Source organism: Alexandromys fortis, unplaced genomic scaffold (assembly GCF_014885135.2).
Source record: "Alexandromys fortis isolate MF-2015 unplaced genomic scaffold, M_Fortis_MF-2015_v1.1 scaffold_5, whole genome shotgun sequence".
Lineage (NCBI taxonomy): Eukaryota > Metazoa > Chordata > Mammalia > Rodentia > Cricetidae > Alexandromys > Alexandromys fortis.
The window spans coordinates 24595644-24610584 of NW_026067924.1; the positions used below are offsets into that span (position 1 = coordinate 24595644).

The following is a 14941-nucleotide window of genomic DNA, read 5'->3' on the forward strand; positions in this document are numbered from 1 at the left end:
AGGCTTCAGGGCAGCTCCCAACTGTTTTATCCCCCGAAACCAATCAGATTATTAACCCAAGTGATGTGGCATTAATCTAAGAATGTCTTTAAAGTACATGCTTGATATTATATGACAGTCCCGTGAGAAAAAGAGTCCACCCCTAATTGTTTGGATTATGTGATTGGTCCTTTGTATTTCTTTCAAAGTAAGTCATCAAACAACACAGAGTAACATTATTCCTTGGGTAAGTGTCTGGTCTGCTCACATACACAATAATTTAGGGTTTTCAGAAGAACAATATAATGGTTTTGGTGTTGACTAATGAAATCCAATTAACAAGTGTTGGGCATGCATGATAATTTACTTGGGTTTGCTTTCTAGGGCAAATTTTCAATATCAATTTACATGGTGATTTGAATAATTTCTACTTGAGTATGCTTCTTAAATATGTGTTTGTTGGTTACTAACTGATAATTTTGCTGGCGAAGATCAGAAAATTATCACATTGTGTTTGGTTTTATTTAGAACTCATTCCCAAAGTTAACTGCCTACTAAGTTGTGTTTATCAAGGAGTTAAATGTATATTCAATTCTTTATTTATAGATAGGTTTGATATTCACATGTCTTAATATTTATCAGTAGACCCATTCATCAATTGCACATGCGGGACATGAATAGGATAAATATTTATTGAAGTAAAAAAGGGAATCAAGAATAAATATTGTCAAACAATAAAACATATGTTTATTAATTACTTTTCACTGTAGCCCTAATCAGTAATTTTGCAATGTTATCTGTATGGAGGACTGATATCAAAAAATGTTAACTCATAACTAATTCTATGAAATTAAGTTTAAAATGTGGCAGATTGGAAATCAATAGAGTTGTCCATTCATAGTTTAATAAACACAGTTTAAAAAGACAAAAATAACTCCTTAAAAAAAAGAGGAAATCATATTTTCAAACTTACTGAATGTTGGTTTGTGTTTGTTTTTATTTTCTTGTATAATCTATTGTCTTAATATTTGAATAATGTTAACTAACATATATCTTATTACATTTATTTATATGAACACATTAATGATGTCTCAAATGAATAGATAGACATGATGTGCTTGACACATTGTTTGGAAACGTGAAGAAGCAATTCTTTGTTACAACTATTTTGTAACCGTTGAGTTGAATAGAATCTCAGTATTACTCAGCTGTGAGTAAATATGAATGCATTTGCCTGTGAATTCTGCAGAATGCCAAGCTCTTTTCCTTTATGTTTCTTGTAGCATTACAATTCCTGAGAAGTTGGAATACTTCATTAACAAATATGCAGAACATTCCCACGATAAATGGTCCATGGACAAGGTAAAAGTCAAAAGTGCTATCTTCCCAGGCTACCATTGTGAATGCCTGGTGCTACTCCAATATATACAACTTTCTCTTTGTGTATGTGTAGTGTATATGTTTGTGTATGTATGTCTATTCATTTACGTGTGTGCATGAAGTGATCAGACTCTGACTTCATTGACTGCATCAGTCTCTCTTTTATTTCCTTTGAGATAGGGTCCTCAGTGACTCTAGAACTTTCCATTTTAGCTAAATGGATCTACCTATCTCCATTGCCCCAAGTTCTGGGATTACAAATGTGCACCCCCATACACACTTGTTCTCACTAAGCTACATCCCAAGCCCCAACTTTCTCTGTTAAAGAGAAAGCTACATCCAAATTAGTAATGGATGTTTAGTTACAAGATGTTCATGTTAATACTTAGATGGTTTCTCTGTAATAAATACACGACAATCTGGAAATTTTAACATTTCTAAAGATCAGTTTATTGAATTTCAAGTGTCATTTATAAATATGTATTGTTTGTGGGGTAAAATATAAAACCACCAGAGGATTCAGGAAAAAGTTGAGATTTTTTTTTTAAATCTCCAATCAAAATTTAACTTTTAACTAAACTTTGTTTTTTATAGGAAGTTTTATATTAGATGAGCGATACTTAAAATTTGTGTGTATATGTATGAGTTGTACATGTGAGTACATGTTTGTTTGCATGCTTGCATGTACGTCAATCTGGGTGGGTGAATATGCCTATGCATGTATGAGTGCCCATGCACATACGTGTGTGTGAGTGCATGTGAGTGTGTGTGCACGCATGTGTGTATGAATGTAGGGGCAGAGGTTGATGTTAAATATCGTCCTCTATCATTGCTCACCTTAGTTTTTGAGACAAGGTCTCTTCCTCAGCCCTGAGCTTACTGATTAGGTAGACTGGCCAGAGAGCTCCAGAATTCCTCTAACCTCAAGTTCTCTCAAGTGCTGGGTTACACACATGCACTGGCTACCACATCCAGCTACATTGGTGTGGGGATCCAAACTCAGATTGTCATTCTTGTACAATAAGCACTTTACCAAAAGAGGCATCTCCCCTTAATATTGAGTCTTAAGCATTGGTGAGTTTTTACTTTCTATATATCTGTCCACTAAATATAGAATACATCTACCGAATGGTATCTCAAAGGAAGATGGTACAATGAGAAGCCTCAATGAGTTGTATCCTACCAGATGATTCTCATTTCAGTTGAGTTCAGTTTCTGTTTGAGAGGGAATGGTAATCATAAATTTGTCAGAGATATTGAGTTGACATGGTATAAAAATCTAGCATGCACATATATAGCCCTGAAGTGAAAATCATACAGGGAATGCCCCAAAGGATGCTCGTGTCCTGAGATAAATCATTGACATGGCATGTCTCTTTCCTAGTTTGATATCTATTGCTGTGATAAACACCAGAACCAAAGCAGCTTGGGAGAAAGGGGTTTATTTAGCTTATGTATCATAGTTGATCGTTGAGGGAAGGCAGGGTAGGAACTCAAGCAGGACAGAAGCAGGAGCCAGAGAGGAACGCCTCATAGTTTGATCACTTTGCTTTCATATATAACTTGGGACCACGTGTCCAGGGATGGCGCCACCCACAGTGAACTGGACCCTTCCACATGAATCAATGGGGAAGGAAATGCCCCCCCCCCCCCCGACTTAGGCCAGTCTGGTGGTGGCAAGTCTTCAGCTGAGGTTCCCCTTTCGTTGGTGACTCTTGTTTGTGTCAAGATGACAAAAAGTAGCCCGGACAGGCTTATGCTTTGCTCCCCGGTGTGCTGTGAACATCTGCCGCTTCCTTTCTCACAGAAACTCTGTCTGTCTGTGTGGTGATCCTGTGATTCTGTGTGGGAGAAACTTAAGTTTTATCAGGAAGGTCACTCAAGAGTCACTTTGACACAAAGACTCCATTGCACACTGCGTGTCTGGGATGGGGAAAGAGTGAGAAATGCCTTGGGAAGGAAGTCCTGAACTGGTTCAGTCTAGCTACCTAGACTTTGAGAGCTAATGGTGGTTATGGGCAAATGATGCTAAACCAAACTGGTCAAATTATTGGAGAATGATAATGTCTATCTCATTGATAGATGGTGGGGTAGAGAAATGAGCAAATAGGAAATGCTATTTCAAGGTACTACTGATTTGCATATTTTTTCTCTTTTTTTTAATTAAGGTTTTTTTTTTATTTTAACCCAACTTTTCATAGACATGCATGCATCACTGATCAGGGCTTAAGATTTATCTTAATAATTAATACCAGTTTTTGATCCCTATAGCCTCTTTGTAGGGCATTACACATGGGGCATAGTTAGACCTGGTTTGTTTTAGGAAGACAGGGTGCATTTACTCTCTGGTCAAAGGAAGTCATTCCAAGTGGCTACTGAAAGTAACACTAAGAATGGAGCTGAATTAAATTAGATAATTAAATTAAACTTAAACCTCAGCCAGGCCAAAGTGGTCAGGCTTTTAATTCTAGATACTTGGGGATCTGAGGCAGGAGGATTTTAATTCCAAGGCCTCCCTTGGGACACAGAGTGCATTCAAGGCAACTTGGCAGCACATCTCAGAATAAAAAATGAAAAACATCCTGGAAATGTAGCCCAGTGGGAGACAGCTTGCCTACTGTCCACAAAGCCTTGGCTTCAGACCCCAGCCATGACAAAACAAACAGTTGGCTTTAGTCATTTCTTAATCCACTTTAGAGTTATTTTACCAAATAGTTACCAAACACATGTACATTTAAAATCACCAAAATTAATATATGTAAAACTATTTTTAATATTTTTTTTGTAGTTGGCGAATGGATGGATTTATGGGGAAATATATTCAGACTCTTCTAAGGTCCAGCCGTTAATGAAGCCATATAAACTATTGTCTGAAAAGGTGAGAGATTTTTTTCCCCTCTTAAATTGATAAAGTATTACATTTGGAGATATTTTTGTTTTCCATGTATTTGTGTGTGTAAGAGCATGGGTGCTTGTTCGTACGCACGCTCGTAAGTGTGGCCAGAGGATGACTTGTGAGGGTCAATTACCTCCTTAGCAGCCTTAGCTAGGTAACGTTTCAGCTTTTTATACATCCCTTGAATATTTTTATTTTTTTATTCATAACTATACTGTGATAATCAGTTTTTGAATGAAGGTGGTTAATTTCAGAACAAATCATTAAATATTCTGAATTTTCATTTTGGGTTCATGATACTACTAATGCTTGAATTTTTTTTCTCTAGGAAAAAGAAATATATCGCTGGCCCATCAAGGAATCTTTAAAAACGATGCTGGCTTGGGGTTGGAGAATTGAGAGAACACGAGAGGGAGACAGTATGGCTCTTTATAACCGGACTCGACGCATTTCTCAGACAAGCCAGGTGAGAGTCATAGTGACAAATGAATAATTTGTGTTGTATACACACACACATATATATATAGTTATAGTTTAATATAAATACACATATTTTATACACGCTTATGTGTATATATAACATATGCATAACACATATTTATATTTTAATTTATAGATACACATAGTTTTGTATACACATATATATGTATGTATATATATTTACACACATACATGTGTACACATATCCTCTACACACACATGTATTTGCTGGCACTGGGGATGTACTCAAGGCCTCATGCATGCCTAGTCAAGCACCCTACCACTGAGCTATATCCCTATCTCGAAAAATAATTTCCAATTTAATGTAGTATTAGCTTTGGCTACTGGGGAGACTGAGCCAGGAATCTCACTTAGGCCTAGAAGTTTGAAGCCAGCCTTGCCAATATAGCAAGACCCTATCACAAATATTAATAATGATAGCAATAATACTAATAATTAAGTCTGGGATGTAGGTTAATTTCTAGGGTGCTAGTTTAGTATTTATAAAGCCCAGGGTTCAATTCCTGGCACCCTACAAATGCAGGCGTGGAGGTATATGCCTGCAATACCAGCACTTGGGAGGCAGGAGCATAGGATCAGAAGTTCAAGGGCACCCATGGCTATGCGGTGAATTGAGGAAGACCCTGTCTCAAAATGAACTAACAAAAGTAGTATCATTTTCCTGAGATACTCTGATGGTGCAATGAGATAAGTTATGAACTTTACACATGATTACTCCTTGATAATAAGTTGATGTTAACGTTCCTGATTTCAAGAGAGCACAACATGCTTCAGGTCAGATGAAGTGATAGAAAATAGAGTAGGTTGAGACAAATGGCCAGGAAATGTCAGAGTAGTAGTAACCAGATATGATTACCATGGAATCTAGGGCAGGTCAGCAAGACAATAGTTTTGTTGAGTGAGCTAAAGAGCTTAGGAGTGCTGGGACAGCAAAGAAACAATAATTAATGTGGTTGCTGCCGCTGAATAGCTGAATCGTGGCTTCCAATGGCCTCCACATTCTGGTTGTGCTCACTGCACAGAACTGTGGTGTAGATAGTAGGGGAACAGACCAGCTCTAGGGTCAGCCCTTAGCCACTGTTCTTGAGCATATATGTGGGCTGAGAGCACTGTGCTGAGGGACTGATGTCGATCGTCTAAGTCATGCCTGCCTTTGAGATAGGCTGTGCGTTTAGTGGTGGCTCCATTGTGCAGGAGCAAACACAGTTTTGAAATGGCAAGTGACTTGGCTTGGACCATGTAGGTTATCTTGTCAATCTTGCCAGATACAAGCATGACGTCACTTATACTGCAAGACTTCATCAGTTGCCTGTGCAAGGGGACAAACAATGACAAGGACTGACAGCTGGCTGGGTGAAGAATGGTGATTGTGCAAAGTTACCTAGTTCTGTTTCTGTCACTGTGATAAAGGACGTAAGGGAGAAAGGTCTATCTCAGCTCACAATTCCAGGTTATAGGTCATCACAGTGGAGGTGATAGCATGAGCTTGGGAGAGGCGCCACCCCACACCCACAGTCAGAACAGAGAGAAATGGATCCTCTATGCTCATATACAGTTAGGATAGCTAGTCTGAAGGTGCAGAGTCATACCAATTTTATACTTTCTCTATCAATTATGTTTTTATGTGTTACTGAACACACATGCATGCACACATGCTCTCTCTCTCTATCACACACACACACACACACACACACCTATAGGCACACACAGAGAGAGACAAAGAGAGACATACACACAGAGATTAATGTTAGAGTTATAACTAAACTAAGAGAATAATTATTTTTATGCCCTCTTTCATGACTCATGTACTTGTTATTTGAATTTTATTCTTCCCCATCATGTACTAATTTTAATAAAAGAGAAAACATGATGATGAAATATTTTAAGACAGAGCTAAAGAACTGTAAGAAGACCCAGAGTTTGTGTCTTCCTCACTGGTTAGACGTAGAAAAGGGATGGAATGGCAATGAACCTGTGGAAGCTGAGAGTTGATGTCTTCTTTTACTGGTGTGTTTCTGTGTATCTTTGTGCACTCATCTCTGTGCGTATGCACACATGTGAGTGCTGCTGCCAGCAGAGAACTGAAGATGGTGCCCCTTGAAAAAAACAAATATTGTGTCCTGGGTGTTGGTTCCTGCGGGCCCTTGGACAGATGACACAGAGGCACCTTAGGGATGAATTTAGCCTTTTACTGCTTTCCCTTCACCAAGGACTTCTTTTATTCTCCAACTTTCACTTCAGCAAGTTGATTTCCATATCCTCCAAACATCCTGATGAAGATCCCAAAGGGGTAATGCCAAGTGCAAATTCTCAATTAAGGAGGTACTATGTTTTCCCAGTTGCCCCTCCAACCAAATTTTGCACAGGCTTGGTACCCTTTGTAAACTCTCAAGCCAGATTCACATAGAGGGCCACAAGAGAAACAAAAGGTAACTGCTAAATACAAGGTGGATTAAGGCTAAGCACTCTGGAGCCAGGCCAGCTGCAGCTAGCTCAGCGGGGATTCTCCCACCAGGTGTCCTGTCCCTGAGAGCAGGAGTTACAGGCAGTCCTGATCCCCTAATGTTGGTGGTGGGGAATGCAAACACTGAGCTGTCTCTCTAGCTTTTTTCTCTCATGAAAAAAAAATACTAGTTTTGTTTTTTTTTAAGATTTATTTATTTATTTATTTATTTATTTATTTATTTATTTATTATGTATACAGTGTTCTGTCTGTATATATATCTGCAGGCCAGAAGCGGACACCAGATCTCATTACAGATGGTTGTGAGCCATCATGTGGTTGCTGGGAATCAAACTCAGAACCTCTGGAAGAGCAGCCAGTGCTCTTAACCTCTGAGCCATCTCTCCAGCACCCTAGTTTTGTTTTTTGAATTATTATTATTCTTTGAAAATTTCATGCATGTATCTAGTCTCTCCATTCTGGAATATGGACTGACAGATCTTGTGCTGGTAACCACAGCTGCTGAGGGTTCAGTCAGGTCCAGAAGACAGCCTTTCTCAGTCCTCTGGCTGCTACAGTACTGCCCTCTCTTCTGTGATAGTCTCTCAGCTGTGTGTGTGTACACCATATGCATGCAGGGAGGCGATGCTAAATCAGTCACGAATCTATGTGCTAGCCCTCTGTAAAAAGAGCTTCTAGGACCAAAGCTGAGAGCAGCAGAAATAAGTAGCTATCAGTATAAATATTTGCATTCAGTTTTTAAAAGCAAAAATGCAAAAATTAAGTAAGTCTGGTCAGTGATGATTTCCCTGTAAGCCATTAAAGGCTACATGGTACAGTTGACCCCTGCTTGTCTGCACAACTGACCCACAAACAGGACTATAAGTGTTGAGCTCTTCAGCTCTTTGTAGCTAACCAGGGTTGGTGGGAAGCTCAAGGCTACTGTGGCCCTTCGCTGGGGATACAGTGCAGGATGTGGGACTCATCACATGCTGCTAACTTAATAATAAACTTTTTAGAAGGTCCTTCCTGGGGTATTACGATTAATTATTTAATCGTAAGTGATTTGAGATACTCAAAACTTAATTTAATGTATTTTTGAAGTTACTCTGCTGTTTTTACCACAGAAAACATTGATGCTTGCACAGTGTTTCTGAAGACTCTTTCTGCAGGTTTTAACAAGATGCTTTTCTGTTTTTGAACAAATTGTCCAGGTGTCTATAGATGCCGCGCATGGGTATAGCCCTCGTGCCATTGACATGAGCAACGTTACACTATCCCGAGACCTGCATGTAAGTATCCAGGCTTTTACAGTAGTAACTGATTTGAATGAAAGATAAAAATTTATTTCCATAGAGCTTAAGTTAGCAAGTAAATGTGCAATATTGATCTTGGTATGATTAGTGTTAGTCTAAGAAAATGAACTAAAGGTATAAATAAGAACTTCTTGTGCTGTTAAAATGCTTGGTTTACTTTTTATTCTTGCTCATGTAGAAACCAATTAAAATGACACTGTAATTTTGGTTTTGAAGGAGCACAAGAATATTAGAACATTTCCCTCAAAATATGAAAGAAAAGATCATGTCCAGTCTAAGATTATCCATTTGGTTTAGACAAATAATAACCTAGAAGTAAATTCTTTATCCATAGTGTTCTTCTTGTTTATTGTTTAATAGGGTACATCTTGGTTTATAAAACTTTATGAGCTATAACACAAGATTGTATTTATGTCTATTTTCTGTCCACATCCGTAGCTATTTTGAAGATTCATTGTTGAATTTAAAAAGATGTATTTAAGCATAATGAATAACAAAGGCTGTTCCCATCAAATCCACAGTTTGGTGATATTTACTGTGTGATTTCTCAAATTATTAAAATTCTATGGAATTGGTTTTCCAAAAGAGAGTGTTGTGTTTTACTACATTTCTTTAAGATATGTCTGTGTGTCCCACCTGATCAGACGATTCTGTCCTCTTTTTATTTTTTATCTATTTATTTAGTTTTACTGAAGAATCAATAAACTTTTTGAAATTTGGTACATTGTAGGCTATGGCGGAAATGATGGCTGAAAACTACCACAACATATGGGCCAAGAAAAAGAAAATGGAGCTGGAATCCAAAGGTAGTGTTTCCTAGAGACCTCTATAAAAACCCCGAGAGCTGGAATCCAAAGGTAGTGTTTCCTAGAGACCTCTATAAAACCCCAGATCTGGAATCCAAAGGTAGTGTTTCCTAGAGACCTCTATAAAACCACAGATCTGGAATCCAAAGGTAGTGTTTCCTAGAGACCTCTATAAAAACCCTGAGAGCTGGAATCCAAAGGTAGTGTTTCCTAGAGACCCCTATAAAACCCCAGATCTGAATCCAAAGGTAGCGTTTCCTAGAGACCTCTATTAAAAAAAAACCCTGAGAGCTGGAATCCAAAGGTAGCGTTTCCTAGAGACCTCTATTAAAAAAAAACCCTGAGAGCTGGAATCCAAAGGTAGCGTTTCCTAGAGACCTCTATTAAAAAACCCCTGAGAGTTGTACTAGAAAATGTAGGAGCCAGTGAAGTGGGTATATGTTTTTGCTTAAGACCCCACCATACCTTCATATTTTTTAAAAAAAAGATTCAAATATGCCTGCATCCAGAATCCAACAAGAAACTGTAATTTCCTTACTGTTAATGTGTTTTCCTTGCATTTTGCGATTTTAATGGTGTTTTTTTTTTCTCTTTGTATCTTAAACAATCTGGATTTATACTACTATCCAAGTATCTGAATTAGCATCAAAGGGCTGGGTACAGTTATTATAGTGTTGTATTCCTTAGACGGACCACGATCCACATGACTAAACTTTCACCAATCTCATGTGTTTTACGCCCTATCTCAGCCTCCTCCTTCTGTTTATACTACTTATGTTATTGCCACTTTCATGATTGCATTTGTTCTTTTCTCACTCTCTCTAGTTTTGTTTTTAGTCCTGGGGATTGAACTCAAGTACTTGAATGCTAGGCCAGTACCTTAGGGACATCAGGTACATGTATGTCCTCAACCTTCTTTTTATTTTTTCATTTGAGATGGAGTTACCATGAGATTGAGGCTGGCTGTAAATTTACTGGGTATCCCAAGCAGGCTGCAATCCTCTTGCCTCACTCTCTTTCTTTTTCCCTTTATCTTTTAAATGTTTTTAGATTCATTTCTTCTATTTATATGTAGATGGGAATGCAGTGACCCCAGAGGCAGGAAAAGGGCATCCTATCCCCTTGAGCTGGACTTGTACATAGTGGTTGCCATGTATGTGCTGGGAAGCAAAGTCAACTGTGGAACAGCAGGGGGTTCTCTTAATCACTGAGTTATCTCTTCAGTTCCCTTTCTCCCCTTTAAAAAGTACCAAAATGCTAATGAAATCTTTTTATAAATTACTTACATAAATATATTATTCAAGCCAATGCATTCTACGTAGAGTTTCTTGCATTGTTGCTCATTTGGCTTTAATTTGTGCACATTTTATATGTGTGTTTGTATATGTGTAGGTGTTAAGATATATTATTGTTTGCATATGTTATTTGTATGTGTTTGTGTATGTATGTGCTTGCATTTGTGTGTGTGTGTGTGTTTGTATATTTCTGTGTGTATATGAAGTCTAGAAGTACTCAGTGATTTAGCATGGAACTTGCAGTTTTATTTCTGCCCATTCTGATTTCTTTTACTATCATTGCAGCTGTTTATAGATGTATCCACTTTAGAAAAACCTGAAGAGAGAATTTTATTTTGTCCACTCTGGTATTTGGTTGATGTGGAATTCTCCTCTGTATGCTGTAATTACCATTAATGAATAAAGAAACTGCTTTGGACCTATAGCAGGGCAGAACTTAGGTAGGTGGGGAAAACTAAACTGAATGCTGGGAGGAAGAAGGTGGAGACAGAGAGATGCCATGTAGCTCTGCCAGAGACAGACACTGGAACTTTAGCTGGTAAGCCACAGCCCCGTGGCGATACACAGATTAATAGAAATGGGTTAAATTAATATCTATGAGTTAGCCAATAAGAAGCTAGAGCTAATCAGCCAACCAGTGATTTAATTAATACAGTTTCTGTGTGATTATTTTGGGGCTCAGCAGCTGGGAACCAGCAAGTAGCCTTCTTCTACATTTGGTAATCTTTGTGTGCACTTGAGTGTATGAAAGTTTAAGAGAGAATAAGAGACCATAATAGAAATGTGTCTCATTAAGAGAAATAGGAATGAAGACTGGAAATATAGCTCAGGACTTCCTAGCATACAGGACGTCTTGGGTTAATCCCACAAACATGCTAATGATGGGTAGAGTAAAGAAAACAAAATGAATAGAAGCAGAGGAATTAAAGTCCGGCTGTTAGTACACATGCGCCAACATCAGTAACAAGGGTTTAGGCTTATGTTTCTCTCTTCTCCACTTTCATTATCACTTGGAATAAATATTTTGCGCTGCGATGCTCTGCCCTGGAGACAAGGGTTGAGCTTTCTTTTCCTTCCCATATGAACAAGTTAACAAGTCAGAGTGAGTACTGGCATGTTTTGAGTAGCATCCTGGGAACTCCTGCATATTCTTTCAGCAATCTCTGGAGCTCGCTCCTTTTCTCCTACATAACACACGCACATCTTCATGATCAGTGGGGGAAAAATGAGGGATTGAAGAGCAAGGTGGATTCCTCGGAGTCATACTGCTATTTAGATTTTCCCTTGCTCCTCCATATGAGTTCTCTTATTTTGCTTTTGAGACAAAAATCTCATGTAGCCCAGGGTGGCATTGAACTTGATACATAGCTAAGGATGACATCTAACTCCCGATCCTTCAGACACCACCTCCAGGTGCTGGAATTATGGGTGTGTACTGTTAGGAAAAAAATCCTAAGAGGGGCGGCTCCACCGGCGCAAAGAAATCCAATTAGGTCAGGTCAAATGCCCATCATTCTATTAAATACAGTGCTCTCAGACGGCCAAGGGCATGGCGAGGAGACAGGAAAGCAGGGAGCATACGCAAACCTGGAACCACATGTTTTTCCTCTGGGAGCCCATAAATACCCTGTGGGAGTAGTCCTGACGTTCCCCCAGGGATGGGTCAGGACCTGGCATGCTGGGATTTGGAGTCTGGGGCTACGCTCCAGACTTAACATGTTCTCCAAATCTGGCTGATTCTCATAATTTTTTTTTTTAAAAAAATATACTTACTTTCCACAAGTTCTAAACATGTAGTATATCCAGGCTCTTGCTAGAAGCCACTGGTTAAACACTTTTAATTTTCAAATATTAGATACTTAATAGTAATCAAGTTTTAACTTAGCAAGCCTACCTGTTTTTGAGTGTGTGTCTGTGTCTGTTTGTGTGTGTTGTATATTTATATGCATACTGTAATCTTGAAGGTGTCACAAGAATTCCTTATTGAAGAGATTTTTCTTTTCTTCTCTCCTCGGGACAGAGGAATGAAGCATCACCCTGGTGCTTGTCTTAATATCTCTCCGCTCAGCCATGCCTGCTTTATTGTTATTACCACTCTCATATTTAAGTTCCATCTGAATAAATGCCTTTGACTCTGTTTGTTCCAATGTGACAGCACATGAAACCAGCACTCAGTATTGCATATTCATGTGTTTTCAGGTTTGAAATGCCTGTTAGAAGACCCATGTACCATTGTCTGGGGGTAATCTCAGAGTATATGGTGCCTTTTTTTTTTTTTTTTCTTGCCGTTCTCTTAGGAGGAGGAAACCATCCCCTGTTGGTGCCCTATGACACACTGACAGCCAAAGAGAAAGCCAAGGACAGAGAGAAGGCTCAGGATATCTTCAAGTTCCTACAGATCAGTGGTTATGCTGTATCCAGGCAAGTGGACACCCTATCTCACGATTTCCAGATGTTCATTGGGATTCCAACTGAAGATGAACTCAGTGGGCCACTAGATGGCGTGTTCAGAATACACATCCCCTCTTCCCTTTGGTGGCTGTTGTAGAGTACCTGACCAAAAACAGCTTAGAGGAGAAAGGGTTGATTTGATAGCACACTTCTGGGTGGCAGGCTGTCTTTAGCAAAGTCACAATGGCAGGAGGCTGAAGCTGTTGGTCACATTACCATCAAGAGCAGAGAAAAAGGAGTGCACACACAGTTAGTGCTTAGCAAGCTTTCTCTCCCTTTCCATAACGCAGGTCCCCCAGACATGGAACGAAGCCACCCACTTTCAGGGTTATTCTTCCCACAGCAATTTAGGGCAACCAAGGCAGTCCCCCCACAGACTTGCCCACAGGCCAACCTGGTCTAGACAATCCCCCATTGAGACTCTTTTCCTAAGTGACTCTAGGTTGTGTCAAGTGGACGGTTGCCCCAGCTCATGCCAGAGACAGCAGTGTGCCCTTAGCTGTTTTCATTTGTCACCTTCCATCATTTCAGCAGAATCTATAAGCAAAAGGAAAAAGACCCATACCTTATTTGCATAAATGCAATATTTTAACACGTGGTATTGGAATGATTCATTTTAGTTTTGTATTTTATGCAAAATATTCCTTATAGGTAAACCTTTCTTTGTGATTAGCAATAAAAAATTATGTTATCTTCAATTTTATGCGTAGTTTTTAAAATATCTTCTGATAGATCATGTATATACATGTATACATGCTTATGTGTTTATTTTTGTTGTTGCAGAGGGTTCAAGGACCTGGATCTGGACACACCTTCCATTGAGAAGCGATTTGCCTATAGTTTCCTGCAGCAGCTGATCCGCTATGTGGACGAGGCTCATCAGTACATCCTGGAGTTTGGTACGTAGCTGCTCTTGCTGCTCATCATCCAGCTCTTGCCATTCTTAGTGTGTGCAGCATCAGGGTGCGCCTACATTACATCCATCTCGGTACAAAGGAGCGCATAACAGCCAGTAACCAAGTTTCTGGAGAGTGGATTGAATTTAAAAACTTGAAAATATCCATGTTATATGAGAGCACATGGATTTCTCACCCACTGACAAAAGTTTAGTTATTCTAATACTTCCCTATTGTAAGTTTGTAATCACCTTCTGGCACTTTTTTTTTTTTTTCTGAATCAAACGTCATCAGCAGTGAGATGACCAGTATAAAGATTGTCCACATTTTGAACCTCTTGGTATTTATTTGTCTTGCTTTTGCGGTAGGGTCTCACTATGTTGTTAGCCCTGGCTGGCCCTGAACTTGTTATATCAATGAGGCCAGTTTGGGATTCACAGAGATCTATCTACCTCTGCCTCCTGAGTGATGGAATTATCAAGGCTTATGTTATCACACCTGGATAAGAACAGCATTTTCCTACTGAAAATTTGAATACTCTGTGATGAGAGTTTCATTAAGGGACCTTTCTGTGCCATTGCACAGTTATTTTACAGAGGTAGAGAAGATTTTTAAGCTAGGGGACCCCTAATAAAAACATTAGCATCTCCCTTTTACATTCCCTCCCTCCCTCCCTCCGTCCCTCCGTCCCTCCCTCCCTCCGTCCCTCCCTCCCTCCCTCCCTCCCTTTATATCTATTCCCATTTCATTTCTGCTGGTATGGTTCTATTCTCTCCAAACCTATTCATATTTTTGTTAACATGTTTAATGTAAAAAGGGTATTTCTTATGCTTCTTGAAATATTTGGTACTTTGGTTGTGCCCAAAGCCTTCCTGATATATTTTACACAAGAAAGTCCCTTATAAAGACTTTTGCAAGCTAGGATACTAGAGGTACCTGCCTTGTAATACCAGCTACATGGGAGGTTGAGGCAGCAAG

General features: G+C 39.1%; 1 protein-coding gene across 1 annotated transcript in view; it reads left to right on the forward strand.

The window, feature by feature from the left end:
* Ryr2 (ryanodine receptor 2) overlaps positions 1–14941 on the forward strand; it is a 551701-nt gene that overhangs the window by 404632 nt on the left and 132128 nt on the right. The window contains exons 54-60 of the mRNA XM_050142326.1: positions 1263–1341; positions 4148–4237; positions 4584–4721; positions 8414–8491; positions 9246–9321; positions 12914–13037; positions 13851–13966. Of these exons, the coding sequence (XP_049998283.1) occupies positions 1263–1341; positions 4148–4237; positions 4584–4721; positions 8414–8491; positions 9246–9321; positions 12914–13037; positions 13851–13966 (701 nt within the window). The remainder of the gene's footprint in view (positions 1–1262; positions 1342–4147; positions 4238–4583; positions 4722–8413; positions 8492–9245; positions 9322–12913; positions 13038–13850; positions 13967–14941) is intronic.